We start from the raw sequence: 24,433 nt of genomic DNA on the forward strand, positions 1-24,433 counted from the left end.
AACGTTGTACTTGCTATTTACTAGAATTATCCAGTAGAGGGAGCTCTAATACAAGTGTGAACTGCAGCAGTTGATGCGCTTCTTCTGTAATAAGACCTTTGTCACTCGTGCCTCATCCAGTATTCTCCACTGCAAGACCTGGCTGCACAGATTAAATTGCTGCAATAAAGGTATGTATATTTAGTGAAAGTTTTTAATTAAATGCGTTTATACGACCACTATGTTTATCAATCCTCATTATCAAGCGAGCGAGCTAGCTAACATATTTGGTTCACTTTAGCAATCTAGCTGGCTAGAAGCCTTTATGAAGTGGCAGTGAGCACATAAGGCAGCGTTGGCTCTACATTTCCAGAGGACATAGCTGTATTCTCAAATAAATAACCAGCCAAAATAAAATGGTGATTGAATGCATCACACATTTGTTTTTTTATCTGAGATAATGATATTAGCTACTATATGATGCTGTGTCAATAGCCAACGCGTTATTGCAAGGGATTGTGTCCTCTAGTCACGCGTCATCGTAGCAAGCTAACCAGACAGTAAAAACGCCAATAAAACACTTCTAACATGGATCATTTTAAGCCATGTTATCTAGCTTTGTCGTGATAACATGAGAGAAGGATTGCTGTTGGAGAAGTGAATCAACCAACAGTTAGCGCGAGTGAAAGCGCATTGTAGTTTTTTCACCACCGAATTCTTATGGACAAGCCTCACGTTACGTATTTCATCCAGTAAATTTAGTTTCATCTAACGTTACACTTGATTCACTCATTAGCTCCGCTAGATAAAGTCTTACTCTTTGAGATCATGTAGTAGGAATAAAATAAGAAAATATAATTCATTTAACTTACTGAGAATAAATAATAAGAAATAATGAGGCTATGTCAACAGCGAATGCGTTATTGCAAGTGAGTGTGTGTCAACTAGTCACGCGTCAGAGCGCATTGTAGTTTTTTCACCACCGAATTCTTATGGACAGGGAAGCTCGGTAGATAAAGTCTTACTCCTTGAGATCATGTAGTAGGAATAAAATAAGAAAATATAATTAATTTACTGAAAATAGATACTAAGAAATAATAATAACAAATTAATAACAACATTCATAAAAATACATGTTTGAAACTGGAAAACTGATTTTTTTTAATTATTTTTTTATAGATGGCTGGAAAAGAAAGGAGTAAAAGCAATGTGTGGAGTTATTTTGAATTCACACCACTTGAAGATGGTGTTAATATATATATTTAATTTAATATCATCTTTTACATTTTCTTATCTATCAAAAAGTTGTGTGTTTATTTTTATTTATTTGTTTGCTTAGAAGTTAAATGTTCTCAAATATAGAAACTTTGATTAAATATAAGTTTTTCAAATTGATTTGAAAATGTTGCACTTTTTGACAAAATATCAGTCAAAACATCGGTAATCGGTGGGCTAGGACTCTCCAAAATCGGGATCGGCATCGGACCCAAAAATCTGGCATCGGTCGGGCTCTAGTATTTTCCAAGAAATTACGAAAAATCATTGACAACGTTTAGTTAGGTGCAGCGTCTTTTACTGCCACCACAGAGTGAATGCATAAGTGAATGCGATGGTGAGAAAAATTTTTACGCTGACCTATAAAACGCTATTCCAAAAGCAGAATTAGACATGTTATACATCGTTAGAAAGCTTATACTCTCACCTAGTGAATAAATGAATTGTCAATCAAGCCAGACCATACTAAAAAGGGTGACAACGCCGTAAACAACACATGTGGTATTATGCACAGCTATTTTGGAAGGTACCCAGGCGTCACAAATGCGCATATATTTCACAAACGGATTGTCCAAGACAACCACTCAGTCTCAAAAGCGACATCTCTACGCGTAAAACCAATGGTAAGGTTGTATATTTATTCAATATTTAGGCCCAGATGTCTGGTTTATTTCGTTATTCAGTGAGCAGCGTTTCAATGCTGTATTGGCATATCTTAGGGCTAATGTCGGATTTATCTTGTTGCTATGAGAGAATACAATTTTTGAGTGGCGAAAAAATATTTTTATGAATGCCCAGGTAGACAATATTGTCCATTATGTCATTGGTGGGGGGTGTAGTTGCAGATGAGACTGCAGGGAGGGTGTGTGTGTGTTAACCCTCTGGGGTCGGGAGCTCGGCAAGATTAAATGAACTTTCGTTTCTATTTGGATAATTAGCTTCACGAGTTGTTATCATACAGACGCAACAAAAACATTGACAGAAACCTTAGAATCGCGACTTTCCAATGGGACCATTGACAAATAATATGAATTGTTTTTAAAGTTCTAAATGTGATTAATTAAACCATGTATGCTTCGTTAATCCTTACTCATTACTATGTGAATTTCGCTCAGCAGGAAGTCCGCCCAAATCGCATTCACATGTTAACGACATTATAACTACTCTCCATAGAAGGAGAGTAGGGGAGGGGCGATGCGTGATCCATGTGAGAAATACCAAGCCTGCGAAAGCATGATAGAAGTCAAAGTGTAGCCTAATTCACTTCTTTTGAGGTAAACATTTTGTTTAATTTTGGAAAATGGTCTGTCCGGATGCCGACATTGATGAAGAGTGGTGTCATTTCGAACAGCGAACTGATCCAGCTGAGGATCAACTTCATGAGTAAGTATATTTCTTATGATCATATTGGTAAATGTGTACTGTATTGCAACGTATCTCTGTGTTTGTAGGAATATCCAGCAATATGCGCGTTTGTAAATTCCCACACTACGAACGATTCAAACTATTGCATCTCAGAATTATAGGCTAGGCTCTCTGCGTCTGGTTGTGTGTTAGAAGTAGCAGGTAGACTGTATTTTTTTCGATCATATTGGTAATAAATAGCCCATGCCTGGCGTGTAGTGGCGTGGCTAGGATTCTAAAACTGATGTCCTCGCACAATCGATATTAGCATACTGTAAGTAAATTCGGGAAATAGCAATATAATAACCACTTAGCTAAACAGACCTAGCCTACTTCAGATTGAGGCATTGTTATTGATGAGTTGCGTGTAGCTGAGCTGGAATATCAATGTTTATTTAGTTTAGCTAATGTTGATAGCTTGCATTATTTGTAAATGTGTGCTGTATTACATTCTCTGTGTGTTTGTAGGAATATTCACTAATATGCACGCTCGTAAATTCCCACACTATGAACGATTCTAACCATTGCTTCTCAAAATTATAGGCTACCTCTCTGCGTCTGGTTGTGTTTGTTTGGTTTTTTGTTTGTATATGATGTAACCATGTCACAAGTTTTGTTTTCATTAGTTAGTGGTTTGCCCCTTTTTTGTAAAGCACATTTAATTTTCACCTGTTGAAGGAAATGTGCTATATAAATAAAGTTTGATTTGATGTCACATTTCCTAACAATTTTGTTTTTATCATATTTACAGAGATGCTGATCAGGAAACACAGCCTAGTTAACCACTAGCTAAGAGGCCACGCAAGCGTTGCAAGAGTACACCAGTCTCATCTCATCTTCCATGCGTATAATTTGCTTCAATAAATGTTCTAAAATCAAATGTCTTTGTTTCTGTCTTCTAAATGGCTCACTGAGTATTTGTCTTAGTGGTGGGGAGGCATGCGGCCAGGTGTGAATAGCCTACTTAGCTGGCAGGTCCTCCTACCCAATGCATATTCATTACAGAAAGGCCTTTTGCCCTCCCATTCTCACCTGGTGTTGAAAAATAGTAGTCACAACACTAACTTTTAGCAATTTATTTTACATTTCTCATTGGATTTGCTAAAATATTTTGTCATCTTTTGATACCCAAGACCTTGATGAACACATTTCAGTGACCAAAAATCTTAGTTACAATTGTTTAGTGTGTTTTATTACAACATTCCTGTGCATGTTCAAAACTACTGTTTACAGTTTGTGTGTTTTTAGAGCAATTTGCAATCCACATATGATTATGACCTACTTACTGCTGCCATATTATTGTAGCTGAGTTTGTGCTGAAAACAGAGATATGAAACACTTTGGAATCACTGCATATAAAGGTGATGAACTTTACACAAATGTCAGAGCATGGCACAATCACCAGTGTGCCTCATTTTACCCTCAGACCCCAGAGGGTTAAATGAATGACCAGAGCGACAATGGTGGCCCTGCAAAACTTGGTTCGGTATAGTTGTCGCGTATCGTCTACTAATGAAACTAAAACAAAGCGTTTCTGTTTTTAACTCATACTTTGGTTACAGTAGCACTGAATGTCTGAGTTCAGTAATCTCGGCACGCCGGCGTGCCGACCACTAGGAGCTTTGCGCTAAGAGGTTAATCTCTTCAATCGTAGTAAAAGGAGACTTATTGGGGGATTTAATTGAGGCTTTTAAATTCATAAAGGGGATTAACAAAGTAAACAAGATTATTCTGGTTGAGTTCTGTCAGTACAGTAGAACGAGAGGACATAAATGGAAATTTGCAAAAGGTAAATTCCACACAGACATTAGGAAGCATTTTTCACGCAGAAAGTAGCCAATGTGTGGAATTGCCTGCCAGGTCACATAGTAGGCAGGGGAGTTTCAAGACCAGGCTTGACACACTGTTAAGATACTATCTATTCTGTAGGTAATCAGAGCATTAGGTACAATTTACTTAGGAAAATGGTGAGCATTGTTGGGCTGAATGGGCTGTTCTTGTCGTTATGTTATGCCATGTCATGTCATGTCATATCATGTCAGGTAATACAGGTTATATTTATATTGCATATATTACACATTTCACTACTCATTTGTGCAGGTGGATATTTACTGAATCTATTCAGGTTAAGTCTCTCACTTAAAGGTTTAATGGCGTTGTCCTGTCAGGGGCTTGAGCTGGCTTCTACATGCCTGCCTTATCTTTAAGCTTTAAATCAATCCCATTAACAATCAATAACTCAAACTTTAAAGGTCCAGGGAACTGGATTCAAATTGTGGTCATATTCCTCACTCTTAACATTTCTTTCAAGTTTTTTTTATCCAGTTATAACCATTATATTGTAATTAACACTACTAAATTATTATGACCTGGTCAGCAGACAAGAACGTGGTGGGCATATATCCTGCGCTCATTAACATTCATATCCGTAAGACACATCATTCCTCATGTAAACCATTCCTCATTGCTAGCCAAGTTAGAGTAGATTGTCCCATGCAATAACTTTACACTACGAGACAAAACGAAAGAAAACAACACAAACTAGGTTATATCATCGTGTAGTTAAAACCTGAAGAGTGTTTAGCAGTCTCAAACTCCGGACATTACACCAAAATAAGCAAAGTCTTTGATTCCACATCTATAAGCTTGAAAGCCATTTAATTGTCACTAGCTAACAGTAGGTCTACTCACTAGCCGCATTTCCTCCCAAAGTACCCGGAACTTCTAGTCCCAGGAACTACTTTTCAAGGAACTAAAAGGTTCCTTCAGCCCATTGTTGTCTGTGTTTCCACCGCGGTCTAAAGACCCGTGAAGATTAGGCAAATTAGCCCACTGACGTATGAAAAAGTGGCGTCGTCATTGGTCCATCTGTCGTATGATTTTTATCGACTTAATCACCTGAAATTGAAATATTCTTCCACGGCCGTTTGGGTATATTTTACCATTGTCAAGCAAAACTCTCGTTGGTAGTTTGACTTGGACCGTTGTTATGCAACAAATTGGATATAACAGGCCAATAGTCAGATTGTAACTGTTTTATATATCCTCTCAAACACATTCATTATGTTTTTATGCGGACATTCACTTTCATGTCTTGACATCCGAGGTGACAGAATGCATTCACATTCCACAAATAACTGGTAACAACAGCAGAAAACATGCACACGTCGTAAACAATTTGCTGTTGAATTGATTACTTTGACTCTCATCGTCAATTCCATATAGGCTAATCACAAAATGACAAGAATAAATGAATGAAAACTTGGATTTGTGTGAAAATTTAAATTAATATTGCATTGGTACAGCCACTGTTTGCTTGCTAGCGGAGCAGCGAAGTGTGCCCTCCAGATGCAAACCATGCACCATAAATTAATCCATAGTCTTCCTGGTCTTTTTGTGGAATTGAAGAATCGCAGAGTAAAATTATGGCAGTCTGAAAAAGCAAAAGGGACGATTACTAGAATTAACCTGTTATTTTACCCTGACAAAAAGTGTGGAAGGTGATTTCCAGTTTGCTTTTACTGTATCACCAATGTAAATTATGCAGAACTACCGCATACCTCACATAACTGTATCAAATGTTTTGAGTCAATTATAACGGGCTAACAAAGAAAATCCGGAAGAAAATATTCAGCAACTGAATTAAACCGTTTTAATGTTTTGGTACGTAATATGGTGTCCCAGCACGAATGCTTAACATTTTATAAAATAAATACTAAAGCAAGAAAAGAACAGAAGAGCACACGTTATAATCCTCAATCTTAATTTCTCATCTGTTCCAAGACATTGGCAGGCTATAACCAAAGTAACTAAAGTTTGAATTCAAGTCATTATTATGAAAATAAATCGGTTTGCGGCTGCAGATTTTTTAAAATGGCGGTTGAAATAAAATACTGCGAGTAGTCGACCAATCAGAAATATTCAGTGCTTGCGCCCCACCCCAAAAGTTCCAGTACTTTTGCAAAGTACTACCCATTACATTACATTACAGGCATTTGGCAGACGCTCTTATCCAGAGTGACGTACAACAAAGTGTATAACCATAACCAGGAACAAGTGTGTCGAAAACACTAGAGAGAATGGTAGAGAGAGGTATGTTGGATTTTTGGGTAAAATCATACCTTAAGTTATGTAGGCTACTGTATTGACTACTCATCAATTAAATATTTAGCATCTTTCATTTATATTCTGTGTAACTGTAAAGTTTTTGTCAGCATGTATTAAAAAACATCAATGATGATGAGCCTTGTGTTCAAACAAAGGGGGGATGGTTAGATAGTATTAGCTAGCCAAGCATATAAATTATTAAGGTATGATTTTACCCAAAAATCCAACATACCTGACACAAAATAACAACCGCAAATCCACGTTTCGGTGCCTGGATTCAAGTTGTTTCTGCAAATTGCAGCGATGCATCGCTTCTCTTTTCTTTAGCTTTCGGCAGTATGTAAAAAGATAGCTCCGATTTCTTGTTGAATGTCCATGGACCACTGGTTCTTTGGTAAGTTGTAAGGATCACTGTCGAGTCCAACTGCCTTTAATTTAAGCAGATAATCGTTTGTTTTACTCCCGGTTTTGCAGTTTCCTATACTAAAGGCAGCCATGTGGCAGCGTGTTTTGCCACTCAGTCCCGGCTGAGGGGGCGTATTCCGGTGGGAAAGTGACGTCAATGCATACCCTCTATTCTATAAAAATGTCTACTCTTGCCGGATTTATTATGACAACCAAATAATGCACAAGTTGTGACCGTGTCTGAAATAGCTTACTATGAGTCAACTGCACAAAACACAGTCATTAAAATTATACTAACATTAAACCCATGCAATTTGCACCACTGAAGTGTCATTATCTTTTTAGGAAAACTCAAGCAGGAACATAATCTGAACTGAACACATAAACAGACTTTCTTTCTTCAGTGGCTAGCTTGCTAGCAAGTAACATTACCCTCTCTGCAGCCCAAGTAATAACGCCCAACCCCACCAATTGTATTCAGTTGGAGTGGCAACCTGTGACTGCCGTTGCCTGATGCCTACCCATGGACTGCAAGTGCCTGCTCATTGTAGCAGGTACCTAGATCATGCGCAGTAGGTTGGGGCTATATCTCTGCGCCCACTACAGGCAGACAGCTGGCTGAGAGCTCATTTTAATCAGGAGAATATTTACTCTTCTGTTGTGGAATGTATTGGAATCACCATTTAACTGCAAACAAGACCAGGTTAAAACCCAGTATATGGCTGGACCTAACAGTGTTTCCTCTAGGATTTTTTTCAGCAGCGGGGGGAAAGGGTTTTGTTGTACCTGGGTGGTGCGTGCGTGCCACCGGCATCACAGTGAATATCATTAGGTCATTTAAAAATATGAAATAAAATGACACTTGACTGCAAAACAAATTGTAGAACATATTTATTTACATCTATTTATTCATACATAATGGCTCTTTGACCCACTACTTACAGAGGGCACTGTATATTAGCCTAAGTGACAAAGTTTGCAGCCTGGTTGAGAGCCATGGGTGGAACCTTGTCTTGTCTACCCATTTAGGATCCCAGCCTGATAGTATGTGCTTAGTCTTCGTTTTCTCTCCTCTCTCCTGTCCTCCTCCACTCTCCTCTCCACTCATCTCTTTCTGCCCTCTCTCCTGCTTCACTCTGCTCTCCTGCTCCACTCGCCTCCACTACTCCCGCCTTGTGTACTTGTCTAATAAGGTTACATTTGAGAATGAGCAACGTTAGATAATTCTCTCACATCACAAATATTTGATCACGCAACCAGTAAGAACATTAAAACATTGTAGTAGCCACCACTAACTATACATATTTTAGAAGTAGAAGGCATTTTTTCCCTTCAAAACTTCGGGCGGGGGCACATAGCTAAGAACCTTGAGCCCCTCCCTAGCGAAAGTAACGTTAGAGCGAGACGTAGCCTATATCGACCACCTGAACCTCTAGTGTATTTACTTCGTATTTATTAGAGAGAACTGGACATTGTTACCTATTAAAATGTAGGCCCTGTAAAAATACACATACTAAACTGTCTAAAAGTAAAAAACCAACTTCATACATATATATTTAGTTATATTAATACAGCCTTATTTACTATATCAACTTTAAGACAAGCAAAACGCTCGGAATTATCTAATTGCGACTCATTAAGGCTGTCAAAACTGCCATGAAATTGAGTTCGAATATTAGCTTTTGTAATTCGTTAGAGTTCGAATATATTCAAATATAATTTGCCTATAATTCACAAAAATAAGCTGCTTATTGTCGGGCGCAATATGCACATGACGCTCCCTCTAAACTGGCCTGCGCGTTATTTTCCACAAGTGGGCAGTAGAATAGAGCATAGACATATATACATAGACGCCGCATTGGCCGCTTCGGCCCCTTGCTGCGATACGTCAACGTGGCCGCCATATTGGTCCAGGCAAGACTGGCCTGAAAACAAATAGAAGTAAACGGGGGAGCTGCGGTTTTTCTGGATAAAAAGCACTATAACGTTTACATTTCTCAACTGATTTCAATGAGTCGTTTTTATATTCAAGGGTTTATGAACTACGTGGAGTACAAAAAAAAGTTTTACTTAGAAAAGAGTTACTTAGAATCTCGATAGTTAGGCTATAATCGCTGCTAGACGCTCAAGAGTATCAACATTAGGTTTACATGAACTGAATTACTTACGTGGTGGAAAATAATTCATTGTCATAAGGAATTGCCACAGTTAATTTTAACCTGACGTCTATGTATATATGTCTATGGAATAGAGGACATCGGTGAACTTTCATACTAGGTTACTACATCTGGGGCCTCATTTATAAAACGTATTTTAGATCAACTTTGTGGCGCGTACGTAAAAAATCAAATCACGTCAAAGTAGTTATTTATAAAATTTCAACATGACTCGATTTGACCGTGGAAACGGTTGTGGCTCTACGTCAGGTCTTCACTTCGCGTATGCACGCAAGTTCATTTTATAAAAGAGCCCCCTGCAGTTTCTATAGCCTAATGCGCACATGCATAAAGCACTTTCTCGTGGATGTAATTTGCCGCAACTCGGCATTTATTAATCACAATAATAGGGAAATTATTATTTATAGGAAATCCCTGTTTATTTCGTAACACAAAAACTATTCAAACGGCTAATACCTGTAGCCTAAAACAACATAAATTACTTACTCGGTTTAGTTTAACTTTTTTCATCATCCAATTTTATCAAAATCTTCAGAACAGAAAGGAAACATAGCCTGCCATGGGTACATTATTTAGCCTAAATTGTTAGCTGACCAGACCTGTTGAACGAAGGGAAATAAAGAGACTGGCTCGCGAGGCTAGCTGACCAGTAACATTAGGTGTCCATGGAGCTGAAAGTATCACCGGAGGTTATTGGCAAGGAAAACCAGATGATCCACTTGCTCTGGATCCAGGACAAAACATTTTTTGTTGACAGAGGAAGTAACGTTAGCACAGGAAATTAACTTTGCGTGCATGAACATGATTCGCCGCATGAAATTAAAGCCTGCATATTCATGTTAATTACAAAACGCGGGATCCAAAACTAATATTCGAATGTTCAAATTTAGGTTCAAACTTAAAAAAAAAAAAGACTTTCGAATAGTTTTCGAACTTCGAATATTTTTTGACAGCCCTACGACCCATTGAACCCAATGGTGCAGACGTTGCTTCATAATTTCAAACTGCTTTCCGAACGGCTATGTTGCGTCCTGCGACTTGAGTTACAACTGAATATGTACGGATTCCTGGGCGTGCCGATAGCGACCACCCTTTCTAATATTAACCTCAAATATGCACGACAGGACACTTATACAGTATTCTAGCAAATTTGGGCCACATCTGACTTATTTGCCAGCACTGAAAGAAACCGCGAAATTACTGAAAAAATAACCACTGGGGGATAACAAGGATATTTTTTCCTACATAACTAGGTAGGCTACAGGTTGTTACCGATATTTCGCCTATGTCATATAGGCTATAGTTGCAAATCTGTTTACGTGACCTAGCTAACGTTAGCTGGAACATTATTTCATGATATATTATTAATATTAATAATTAGTTGGCCATGAACATCAATAGAGAATACATTGCGAATGTTTTTTATTTTATTTTTAAATCTATATAACTTAACGTTAGCTAGTTAAATCTACCTTTTTTCTTGTTCTCCGGTAACGTAATCCTGTGCTCTGCCCTGTTTGTCACTCTGCCTGCCCTGTGGAGAAAATGCTGTACTGGCGCTGTTGTTTATTTGGTTGTCATGATGCACGTGATCCGGCCGACCAGTGGTGTAACTTCATCATTCAGTCACTCAGTCACAGACATTCGCGTTTGTAGGGCTGGCCGTCTCTGGGCTGGCCCCGCTGTTGCGGTCCAGCCAAAAACAGGAAGTGAGTCTACATAACAACAAATAAGAGCACGTACTGTAATAACAAGAACAGGCCATTGAGCCCTTCTAGGTGCACTATGTTTTAAGCCAGTACTTGCCCCAACAGAAAGAATTGGAAGATATTTGTCGTAAAATGCCTGTGAGCATGTTAAAATTATGTAATTTAAGGCCAGGCCTTAAATTACAAATTACATAGCCAGGCCCTAGGTACATTTAGAGTAGCAGATAGCAGAAGCAAACACTGCAAACAAGAAATCACATGGAAATACTTTAGTCCAATAATTCAGTGTAACAACCAACATCTCAGTAGACATTGTTGAAGAGAATATTCAGTACTACTTTCTTTATAAGTAGGCAATTTAAATGAATATTTTTAACACTTCAAAGCTGATACCAGATACTAAAATACACCATATGACCAAAAGTATCTGGACACCTCTTGGTCTGGGGCTGTTTTTCATGATTTGGTCTAGGCCCCATAGTTTCAGTGAAGGGAAATATTAATGCCACAGCATACAGTGACATTATGGATGATTCTCTGCTTCCGCAACAGTTTGGGGAAGGCCCTTTCCTGTTTCAGCATTACAATGCCCCTGGGGACACAGTAAGGTCCATATAGAAATGGTTTTGTTGAGAATGGTGCGGAAGAACTTGAGAATGGACTGGCCTGCACACAACCCTGACCACAACCACATCCAAAACCTTTGGGATCAATTGGAAAGCTAACTGCTAGAACCAGACCTAATTGCTCAATCAGTGCCCAACCCCACTAAAGCTCATTTGCCTGAATGGAAGTAAATCGCAGCAGCACAGCTTCAACATCTATTATAAAGCCTTCCCAGAAGAGTGGAGTTTGTTATAGCAGCAAAGGGTGGAACAACTCCACATTAATGCCCATACTTTCGGGTTATGATGTTGAATGTAAGGTTTCCACATACTGTATACAATGTGTTTTAGTTGGTCCGGTTCTGTTAGTGCTTCCCTTGTTCCTAGTACTGAAACACAGGCCTTGTGCATGTATGCGTGCATGCATGTGCACATGTATGTGTGACTGTGTGCATGTGTGTGGTACTCACAGGGAATAGGACAATGGGAACAGTTAGTGTGACAGCAGTCAGCACAGCCAGGCGCACCAGAAGAAGAAGAGTGTCAAACTTATACACCTTGGTGAAGGTGTGCAATAGCTCTGCCTCCACATAATCTGAGAGAATACAGACCAAATTAATGGAAAAATTACATACTTCATAGTTCTTAAGAATGCCAAAATTATGCACAACATACAGTAATGAATGTTTTACAATTAATGATTGAATTATTTAAAAATCTTTCATTAATATTATTAAATATAATTAAATATCACATAATGCTTGGGGTCTTTCTGCATCCAACTGTTTGTCATCATTAGCTGCGTTTCCACCGCAGGAACTTTCCCCAGGAACTAGGAACCTTTTGAGGAACTCAGTGCGTTTCCACTGCAGGAACCAAATTAAGTTCCAGGGATTTTATTTTACCCCCAAAAAAGTCCCTGCTCGGGGGGTAGTACTTTTGAAAAAGTACAGGAACTTTTGGGGTGGGGCGCAAGCGCTGAACATTTCTGATTGGTCGAGTACTCGCAGCATTTTATTTCAACCGCCATTTTTTAAAATCTGCAGCCGCAAACCGATTTATTATTTTCAAAATAACTTGAATTCAAACATTATTATGTTATGCGGCGCAGTAGCCTACTTTTGGTTATAGCCTGCCAGCGTCTACAGATGAGAAATTAAGATTGAGGAGTATTTTGTGTGCTCTTCTGTTCTTTTCTTGCTTTAGCATTAAGTCTGTTTTATAAAATATTAAGCATTCGTGCTGGGACAGCATATTACGTACCGAAACATTCAAACGATTTAATTTGGTTGCTGAATATTTTCATCCGGATTTTCTTTGTTAGCCCGTTATAATTGACACATTTATGTGAGGTATGCGGTAGTTCTGCGTAATTTACATTGGGGATACAGTAAAAGCAAACTGGAAAAAATCACCTTCCACACTTTTAGTCAAGGTAAAATAACAGGTTAATTCTAGTAATCGTCCCTTTTGCTTTTTCAAACTGCCACAATTTTACTCTGCGATTATGCAATTCCACAAAAAGACCAGGAAGACTAGACATATGGACTCTAATTTATGGTGCATGGTTCGCATCTGCAGGGCACGCTTCAAGTATTTAGCTGCTCCGCTAACAGTAACTTTACAAGATGAAAGCAAACGGTGGCTGTTCCACTGCAATATTAATTAAAATTTTCATGCAAGTCTGAGTTTTCATTCTATTTATTCTTGTCATTTTGCGATTATATGGAAATGACGATGAGAGTCAAATTAATCAATTCAACAGCCAAAATTGTTTACGACGTGTGCATGTTTTCTGCTATAAATTTTGTTTATTTGTGGAATGTGAATGCATTCTGTCGCCTCGGATGTCACGACATGAAAGTGAATGTTTGCATAAAAACATAATGAATGTGTTTGAGAGGATATATAAAACAGTTCTGTCTGTTATATCCTGTTTGTTGCATAACAACGGTCCAGTCGAACCACCAACGAGAGTTTTGCTTGACAACGGTAAAATAATATGCCCAATCGGCCACGGAAAAATATTTCCATTTCAGGTGATTAAGTCAATCAATACTAAAGTAACCATATATAGTCATTATTGGTAACCCGTTGTATAAGTGGAATAAACCCCTCCGGGCTGTCCCGTTATTGGAAAATAACGTACTTCGGTGGCAGTATGGAGTTACAGAAGAAATCATAGGACAGATGGACCGACGACGACGTCGCTTTTTTCAGACTTTAGACCGCGGTGGAAACGCAGACAACAGTGGGCTGAAGGAACCTTTTAGTTCCTTGAAAAGTAGTTCCTGGGACTAAAAGTTCCGGGTACTTTGGGTGGAAACGCGGCTATAGTAGAAGGTGAGGTATATTATTGCGTAGTTCAAAGGACTTACCATAAAACATGAGGTATCCAAACAGTGCTGACAGCATGTACATGATCAGCATGGCTAAGATGGACAGGTTGGAGACATTCTGCATCTTCTTCCGGGAACGGCTGAGGAATGGGAGACACACTGTCAGAGACAAACTGCACACCCTGGTAAAATCCATGGCCACTCAGTCAAGTGCAGAGTGTCCGCTCTTACTCTTTCAACTCGCTGTAGATGGGCAGGACCTCTGGGTGGCACACAAATGCAAATGCCAGGATGGGTACAGTGTATGCCGTCTAAACAGAATGACAGAGGAAAAACTGTTAAAAAAAAGAGGGTACAGTTGAGGGTGAGTGGGGATGTTCTCTGCTTGTGCAATTCACCAGACCTCATACCTGTGAGTTGAACACAAAGTACTTGGGCCTACACATGTCCTCATCATCATGGCCGTGAGGCTCATAATAGACATCTGTGGTGTGAGCAGTGGCTGGCAAATGCAGGTCCAGGTGGATAATGGTTTCAGCCCGGGAAAACTCCAAAATGCTGGTTCCGTTATGCAGCGTGGAACTGTTCATGGTCAGGTTGGGAGAGGTGTGATAGAAAAATGGAAGTGGGCAAGGAAGCTGTGTCTTCTTATAAATCAACTGTAAAACAGAATGAAAGAATGGATTAAACACACAGAAGTAACAACTGTCAGACACAACTGCAACTGGGGGGGGGGGGGGGGGTCTCTCAAACAAAAGCAAAGGAGATTTTTGATGCTAATCCTCCAGATCGTAACCACATGATTTCATGACAGAGAACCCCAGGGGTCCCTTCGATCACAAAACATTATGACAAATTTGATGTAATAGCCCTCCGATACAAATGTTTAACAATAAAGTACCTTGACAAAAAGGTAGACCTACAGAAAACTGCACTCTGTGATTGGATTATTCCTAATGCAATACTCTTTTGAACTGGTAGTTTATGTATCTTCTAAAATTCTAAAAATATTTTGTACCCTTGCTTTTTTCACTGAACCAAAATCTTTTCAACGCTGTTGCTACTGAAGTGGTGATTCAACTGGAAGAGTTGCCATTCCAAGGTTAGGAAATGCCTGAACCAGGGATGCAAACTTGTCACCTTTCAGCGAAAATTGGCGTTTTGAATCCAAAATAGGTCATTTGTGTGATTTGTGTAGATCCGGTGAGTTTTTGAAATCGATGGGGTGGGGGTGGACAAAGCTACTGTGACATCACCCATTGACTCTCCGTGGGTCTGGAAAAAACGTTTTGATGCCCGTTTGTGGGCACTGCCATTGTCGTCTATTTGGAGCCAAAACCATAGAGTTCATGGTTCATAGACTGACCCGAACACAGTGTGATTGACAGTCCGGAGCAGAAAAGCCATTGACCTTCAGGCTTACTTCACTTACCCATCATCTAAATTGATTTCTGAATGAACTCGAGGTAAGCTGGCTGTCTGCCGTTATGTTTTATCATTTATTATCAAATGTTTACGGAGCTTAATTTCCATCCGTGACTGTACTGTTATTTAATCGCGTTATATGTATGAAATTAATAATGTAATTATGTTCAGTTATCTTCAATTTATGTTTCTCAGCTAAACATCAGCGAATATGCTAGCTAGCATACCAGCTTGCCAGAGCTAGGTAGGCTAGCCATGGTTAGCTCACACATTAGCAATAAATGTCCCGTAGAACTGCTGTTAACCAAGCAAGTTTTCACCGAAGGTTTTCACCACAATCAGTTAGTAATGAGCCAATAACTGTTACACCACCGCCGTTTGTGGTGTTCTCTCACTGGGTGACGCTAGCTAACCTTTCACAAGTCACGTTAAACAAGTAGAAATTAACACCATCAGCGGTGATTAACAAATCTACCAAGTATTTTAATAATGGATTTGCAGGCGTGAATTTCGAATTATTTGTTTTTTCTTGTACACCATTAAAAGCAATGGAGAAGAGCCAACATCCTAATTGTCAGACCATTGACACCATTTACAGCAAAGTGCTAGTTATTTTTTTTAATGTGAAAGAAAACCACTGGGTGCCCTAGTGATGGACTGCTTTCATCAGCAGTAATAACAAGTGCTAGATTGGTATTGAGTGTAAATGTTATCCAATATGTTTCTGTGAAAATCATAGCCCAAATCATCTAATGTTAGTCAGCTGTCAAAATAGATGTGAAAACACATCACTGGGGTAAAAAAAACATTGAAGAACAAAGCAAGCTTAAAAAAGTCTTAAGAAGACTTAATAAGAGGATGCTTGATGATGACTGCAAGTGTCGAAAATGGTTTTACTAGAGATGTAGCTCTAGCTTTGGTAGCCCTGCCTTCATTAAAGAAGACAAAATATTGTAATTACTTTTTCATTGTTGTGAAATATAAAATGCAAGATTTTAAACTTTACGGTAACATTTTATCTCAGTCATTTGTTTAACAGTCTTCTGTCATTCTTTGCCAGTACTTAGTGTAAACTTGTCCATAGAACGAGACACATCTTTCTGCATCAACAAAGTTGGTGAGGAATGAACAAGTATTGTTTTGTCTTCTGTGTCCATTTTGTAACAATTTTTTGTCTCTGTCCAAGAACTCCTAGTGTATCAATACAGTGTCTGATTTTAAAAATCTGCAGTTTTTGAAAACAATTAATGCGGTAAGTTCCTCAGTAAAGTCTTCAATCACATACAGTTGAGGCCAAATGTTTACATACAATTTTCACAACATTTCATGTTACCATACATTTCCTGTGTTAAGTCAATTAGGGTATCTACTTTATTTCCATAAGAGGTCATTTCCAAATAATAGCTAAGAGACAGATTTATTTCAGCTTTTATGTACTATATTAGATTTTCAGTGGGTCAAAAGTTTACATACACTTTGTTAGTATATGGTGCATTGCCTTTTAATTGCTTAATTTGAATCAAACGCTTGGGGTAGCCTTCTCACAATACTTTGCCAGAATTTTTGCCCATTCCTCCTTGCTCGGACACGCCTTTTCAGTTCAGTCCACAAATTTCTATGGGATTCAGGTCAGGGCTTTGTGATGACCACTCCAATACTTACACTTTGTTGTCTTTAAGCCATTTTGTTCCAACTCTGGAGGTATGCTCAGGATCATTGTCCTGTTGGAAGACCTAGTTGCGACCAAGTTTTAACTTTCTAGCTGATGTCTTGAGGTGTTACTTCAGTGTTTTTAGATAATCCTCCTCCCTCATGATGCCATCTATTTTCTGAAGTGCACCAAGTCCCTTTTCCAGCAAAACGCCTCCACAACATGATACTGCGCACCCCCCCCCCCCCCCCCATGCTTCAAAGTTGGGATGGTGTTCTTTGGATTAAAAGCCACACCCTTTTTCCTCCATTCATGGCGCTGATCATTATGGCCAAACAGTTACATTTTTGTTTCATATGACTAGAGAACACTCCTCCAAAAGGCTAGGTCTTCGTCCTGCTGAGAAATTGCAAAACTATTTTTATTGATAGTATTTGCATTTCTCTGAAAACGCACGAAAACACGCTAGTATAATACGGTAAATATACAGTACTGTGAAAAAATCTTCGGCACCCTAGATTTTTAAATATAATATATAGTATATATTTGGTCTTAGATGTTTATTTTTTGTTTTCTGCATTAGTGTGTCAGTAGAAAAGAGAAAATTTGAGATTTCCAAACATTTTCCAAAAAATGAAAATTTACAGATACATTTTTGTATTTTGTTAAATAAAGTAATATTTTAAGTAATAGACTACTTTTCAGATAAAAACTTGATCAAGGGTCTCTGGGATTACCTGGAGAGCCAGAAGCAAGCGAAACAGCCAAAATCTGCAGAAGAACTGTGGCAAGTTCTCCAAAATGCTTAGAACAACCTACCAGACGATTTTCTTATAAATCTGCAGGACAGTGTACCTAAGAGAATTGATGTAGTTTTAAAGGCGAAGGGTGGTCACACCAAACATTGATTTTATTTAGTTTTTAACTATTGCTCTTATTTTTTCGATATTTGTAACCTTTCATTTCATTATTTTTGAAAGCATCTTAGCTGTACAGCATTTTTTTTTTTACAGGTGCCTAAGACTTTTGCACAGTACTGTATATATAAGCCGCATCGTTCCATTGCTACCATAATGTAACAAACTTTTTTGTGTCTACAGCTGCTGTTTCTCGCTGCAATTACTAATATTGATTATAAACAAAAGACGCAATTTATGCTGTAGTCTGCCAATGTCTAAATAAATAGACATTTAGGCAGTACGCAGGTAGCAGGGATGGCGAGTTGATATTTCGCTTTCTTTCAATGTCCTATTTATTATTTGAAATATGTATGATTCTATTTGTCTCTGAGGGGCTCTGAAATGTGCATTCTCTGCTAAGCTGAGCAATGTATTGTAATATGTGTCTGATGCCTTTTTTTCTCAGGGAAATGCTATCAGCACATCAATGCACTGCCCCGCCTCCAATCCTCAGTTTTGCCATCAACTCTCCCTGCCCCCCTTCCCTCCCCCGTAACTCCAACAGCAGTCAAAAAATATAAGAATAATAAAGTAATATTTTTGTTTTCTTTGTAGTTTTCTTTGTCTATTTTTCAAAAACAATATATACCAATATATACCATTTTTATATACCATTAATAAAAAATAACTTTTATTTATTATTATTTGTGGTATATAGTTCTTGGGTACTATATATATATATATATATATATATATATATATGTATGTATATAGTATTTCAATTGTGCTTTTGGAATAAAAATATATTTCTATCAACATTTTTCAGTCTAGTGTCCTTTCTGGTGCAAGGCTCAGGCGCCAGGCTCTTCATGTACATAATGCCACATGATAAAGCAATGGCAAGTTCAATTGACATGATATTTGGTGTGGGCACTACATACACCCTGGACTTACATTGCAGGGTGTTTTCATTGTGTGACATGTACTTTTGGAAATGCCTTACAAAAAACATTTTTATTTCTGATTATCTAACTCTTAGGAGTAGAATTTGTTTGGTAGATTTGGGTTGCCAAGAAACTTCTGATAAAACTGGTATGTAATACTTGGGGCTTCTTCTTAATGACCATGTAAAAAACTGTAAAAAAAAAGAAAGAAAAACAGCCAAAAACGTTTTACGCCGGGCACCCACCGCACGCGTCGCGTAAGCAGCACGGCGAAGCAGCACGACGCGGCGCGTAGCGTGTCTCCACTGGTTCCGTTTGTGTCGCGCAAAGGCTTGCTTAAAGCTCTATATTCCTAGTAGCTCTCGCAGTCTGCAGTGGGATTACATCGTGTATTTCACGTTTGTTCACGACTGTTGATTATGGGTTAAGTGAATACTTTGGTGAGAGACCCTTTTCAGTTTGTTAATTTGGTAATATTTCGTTAACTCGTAAATACGTAAAAGTAAACGCTTTCAAGAATTACCATAAACTTAAATCGCAACGTAGCCTGCATAACAATCAAACTCAAACTGTATTCATTTATTTGCTTGGTTAACAAGCGTGCCAATTTCATGAAGAATATGTAATGATCATGATAATAATAAATAATCCGTAATCAACCATTGGGAATCCCCGTGTTGTCTTGTCATTCACGTCAAAACATTTATAGGATCAGATTTAGTAAAATCAGCTAATCATGAAAAAGACAGTAACAGTTTAATCTTGAAGGGATATGAACACCACAACGTCATGAACACCGGAAGCTTTGAAGTACAAGTGCAATAAAGGCTTGCTTACAACTTCATTTATAAAATAGGTGCATTTTCATCGGCAAGACCACTAAATAATCTGATTTTTTTAAAAGCTCTGTGGATTATCTGATTTTTATTAACAAGACCCTTTTGAAAGCACGGCGAATGAAGACATCGGAGAAGTCAAATAGGCTGAGCAATGGTTGGTTGAAAACTACATCCCAACACTCGAGCTAACAAACCCCTGCTCGGTGCATTCACTTCTACGTCATTCAATAGGCTACGTCTTTCTGTGGTGTATTTTCAAATTTACCCCACCCCCTCCGCAAAATAGACAGCGAAACTAAGTTTGCCTTTTCCCCAGGTTCCAGTTATTTATTTATTTTTACAAAACGAAAAGGCTTGTATTTTTTTAGCTGCTTATAAAATATCTGGGAGGTAACTAGGGACACATCCCCAGTAATATAAGGATGAAATATAAATCAGAGCATGTATACCTAGCATTTTAGAGCATATTTCTGTGTATAAACAGGCCAACGTGACGCGCGACAAGCCGAAAAAATAGAACAGAAGCGAAAAACTACGCTTCAGTTCGCTTGTGTCGCGCGAGCTTCGCAGCCGGTACGCGACGCGTTCGCATCTGGTGGAGACGACGTCGCCCGCTGCCGTTGTAATAACAGTACATCAACTACGCTTCAGTTACGCGCGTAGTGCGCTCGCGGTCGATACGCGTGCGGTGGGTGCCCGGCTTTAGGGTCCTTAACCCCTTAGCGCTCATGCCAAATCTGGCCAATCCTTGCCCATTTAGGGGGTACCCTATTTAAAGCTTTATAACTCCAGATGTGAACACCACAGAAACTTGAAAAATGGCTTAAATGAAGCAAGACATTTGTACCATTTACAATACTAGCTTAGATTACTTTATATTCATAATTCTGTAAGAAATAAAGTGCCACAAATGCAATTGTCTAGGCAAAATTTTTTAAATGAATTTGTTCTTTTTTAGTTCGCAATGAAATACTGAGAGATTGCATATATACAACAGGTTAAAGTATATATACATGTCCTGGATCAAAAACTTCTTGACCACAAGTTCAAAAATCGAAGGGTGGATATGTAGAACTACTAAAGATCTATGAAAGAAAAACTAAGCAGTGTACCCAGCGTCTCCAAATCTACCCAACATGTCTAAATTATGCATTGCTGTAAATCACAACATACTCTACGAAATACTACGTATTTCACTACAAATCACCTGTTTTTACACAGGAAACTCACTGTTGCATCATTTTCACAAGGGAATTACAAGCTTTCTGTCAGTATAGTGGTCTAAAATAGCTAGGGGTCCAGAAACATAACCAAAATCTTTCCAAAAAGGAATATAATGCTTTTTGTCAATTCCTCCCTTATGCACTCAGCTAGCAAACTAGCCAGTTAAATAATTCAGCCACCTTCTTTCTGACCTGAGATTTTTTTAGTGGTTTTTCAACTTCCCAGGAGAAAAATATTATTGTAGTTAGATAATTTGCCCTTATTGTTACATGTTAACATTAGCTGTAGTGTATTATAATATGATTCCAGGTAAATTTTGTATTCTGTTCTGAGATATAATTAAAATATTTCCTAGTACAAGGGTTCCTTCAGTCATTGCTATTTAATTTTTTAAAAACTAGCTAAGTTTGTTGATTATAACTCGAGTGATTCCACACCTGGTAGTTATTTTTTGTGTTATTTATTTAACACTAAACCTCTTTGCGCATAAACCAAATCTGCCCAATCCTCGCCCATTTAAGGGGTACCTTATTTAAAGCTTTATAACTCCAGATGTGAGCATCACAGAGACCTGGAAAATGAAGCAGGACATTTGTACTTTTTACAATACTAACTGAGATTAGTTTATATTCTTAATTTAGGAAGAAATAAACTGCCACAAGTGCAATTGTCTAGGCAAAAAATCTAAAATGAATTTGCTCTTTTTCAGTAATGCAATGAGAAAGATACTGAGAGATCCCATATATAAAACTGGTTAAACTATACATGTCCTGAATCAAAAACTCCATGACCATAATCTAAGGGTGGATATGCAAAACTCCTAAAAGATCTATGCCGGTTAAACTATACATGTGCTGGATCAAAAACTTCTTGACCACAAGTTCATAAAATCTAAGGGTGGATATGTAGAACTACTACAGATGTATGAAGCAAAAACTAAACCCCTTCTGTCTCGCTACAGAACACAATGTCAGCTGCATGGAGCCCGGGGAAAGGTGTGCATACATTGATTGTCAAAAAGAAAAAAAGATTTAGCCGATCGATTTTGTCCAGCAGGCAAACACATTATATATTTTTCAGGTATTTCTTACACAATGCATGAATGGAAAATAGTATAAAGTGCAGTGAGAAACACTGCGTACCTCTAGGGTCCCCTCGGACCCACAAGTGCTCAGGAAAGCTTTCCCTGTTAGTCCCCCCATAGTTCAGCCCGTCTGTGACCACAGACATGCTGTCAATTGGCTAATTGCGTAAGACGACATTGTACGACTTCCGGTTTGAGGACGGTGTGCACAAGCATTTCCGCTTTCCGACACCGGTCAGTTTATTGACAATACAATGGCTTTCTACACGTGATGTCTTCAAGATCGTCCATGGATAACGATTAATGATGTTCACCGCATCATTCAAGTTGCGACATCAGCACCAAGGAGTAAGTGAGAGAAGGGCTTCAAGATGTACGTCTCCAGTTACATCGATAATTACAAAGGTAAGTTAACTTACTAGCTTAGTAGCTACATAACATAAACAGCCACAGAGGATTAGCTGTCTTGCTAACCAGCTAACTTTGATATCTAACGTTGGATACTTTGACAACAATTTGACTAATATAACAGTTTTAAGTGTGTTGATGCTAACGTGATATTGACCCCAGTATCAGCTAAAGATCAACGTACAGGGAGAGTGAGCGTCCAAGCTACCTGCCATAGGTCTATGAGGAAACATGAGAACCTCACAACCTCAGAGTAGGAAGGAAGATCAGTTGTTCGTCAGTTCCAAGCCAGTTCTATTCCAATTATGTTCTGGGGATTTGATGTGGCTAGGATAGGTTCTGTAACTCTAACATTAACGTCTGAAGTAGGTAACATAAACATTACCTGCCCTGTAGGTAGCATTCAAATATCTAGCCTTCATGAAAACCCCAGAAACTGGTTGTGGCGGCTGTTGTTCTTTTCTGTATGTTCAGTTTCGTTTATCTGCATGCTGTTCAGTATTCACTGTTGTACAAACTATATTTGAATGTAGGTTAGAGTAAATTACACAAAAATACACTAATGTTATATACTACACGGACTTATCTATTTTAATTTCCTTACATTACAATGTTCCAAAAACAGAACAGAAATAGACTATTTTTGTTCTCTTTTTGTGATGACATTGATAACTTGATAAGGTTAAGCCTACTAACATGATTACTCAAAACAATCTGATCAGCTTTCTCATTTCTCTTTATCTGTGTAATATTTAAGATGATGTGTTAGTGTCGGCTATATTATTATAACATGACAACACCTTATTTATTTTTATTTTTTTTAAAGATTGTCCTTGAGGACTCCTCCCCTGTGCAGATGAGTGATGCTGAGTGTTCATGTATGGCTGGTTGCACTGCTGTACCATACCGCACACTACTCTCAGCTGAACATCGCTGCTGTTCCCCCAGTCCTGAGCTGTACAGAGATGGAGCAATGCTGGCAGAAGCCAATAATTATGGTAAGTCTGTGAGCACTATAAAACCACATTTAAGCAAGGATTTGCTATGTGTTTTTACAGTCTTTGTCAGACAGAGCTGAATTAGCATGTGTGCACCCAATAGTTTCTTAAAGACCATTTCAATTATTTTTATTATTAATAGGGTGTGAAGCCAGGCCGGGTCAGTGACATGGTTGTGATGTCTACCAAGCGAAAGCAGAGGACTGTTGCTAATGGTGTACGGTAATTTTGTCTTGTTATTTTATAACCTGTTATACATAACTATGATTGTCTTTCAACGTAAAATTATTCTTTCTAATTTGAATTTTGAAATGAAATTCCACACAGGAGCACACTTTACAAAGCAGTGCGGGGGGAGCTGCCTGATCCTGATGTCCTTAAAGTGGCTGAGGCTTATAAGGACTTTTCAGCAGGCATTGCACCACTCATCACCACCCAATCAGCGCTGATGTCCCACTGGTTGACTCAGCATTTGGGAAAGTTCAGGAAGGCACTACCATCTCCTACCAGCACCCAGTGCCCGTGAGCCTTACCCTTATTTTATTCCATGCCCCTCCACCACCACCTCTACCTCTAGATGGTTACAGGTTGGAGCCTACTAGCTGCCAGTTTGTGTGCAGTCTCCAACAGCAGCTACATCTGCAATCACTAGAAACTAATTTGGATATGGCCAGGAAAATAGAGGTTGCTACAAGGGAGCAGAATGTCTCTGTAGAGTGGCACAGAGTCAGGAGGAATAGGCTCACATCTTCCCGCTTCAGGGAGATTTGCCATGGTCAGAGTTCAGCAGAACACCTTGCTGAGTGAATAAGAAAGGGTGTGGCTCAAACAGCTTTGATGAAGAGGGGCCTGGCATTGGAGAGTGCCAGAAATTGCAAAGTGACACCATGAAATTGAAACAGCAGCACAGCTACTACTGGCAGGTCCAAGGCCAGCTCCTGATTACAGGAATGGAGTGGTG

At 38.7% G+C, this 24,433-nt stretch overlaps 1 protein-coding gene across 5 annotated transcripts in view; it reads right to left on the bottom strand.

Moving 5' to 3' along the window:
* slc38a4 (solute carrier family 38 member 4) overlaps nucleotides 1-24,433 on the bottom strand; it is a 130,778-nt gene that overhangs the window by 7,822 nt on the left and 98,523 nt on the right. For 4 of the 5 annotated variants that reach the window (XM_035425416.1, XM_035425417.1, XM_035425415.1 and 1 more), the window contains 4 exons: nucleotides 14,411-14,659; nucleotides 14,232-14,311; nucleotides 14,040-14,140; nucleotides 12,132-12,256 (listed from right to left, as the gene is read on the bottom strand). In XM_035425416.1, the coding sequence (XP_035281307.1) occupies nucleotides 12,132-12,256; nucleotides 14,040-14,140; nucleotides 14,232-14,311; nucleotides 14,411-14,659 (555 nt within the window). The remainder of the gene's footprint in view (nucleotides 1-12,131; nucleotides 12,257-14,039; nucleotides 14,141-14,231; nucleotides 14,312-14,410; nucleotides 14,660-24,433) is intronic. The other variant, XR_004766089.1, reaches the window with a different exon arrangement.

The sequence above is a fragment of the Anguilla anguilla genome, chromosome 7, assembly GCF_013347855.1.
Source record: "Anguilla anguilla isolate fAngAng1 chromosome 7, fAngAng1.pri, whole genome shotgun sequence".
Taxonomy (NCBI): Eukaryota; Metazoa; Chordata; class Actinopteri; order Anguilliformes; family Anguillidae; genus Anguilla; species Anguilla anguilla.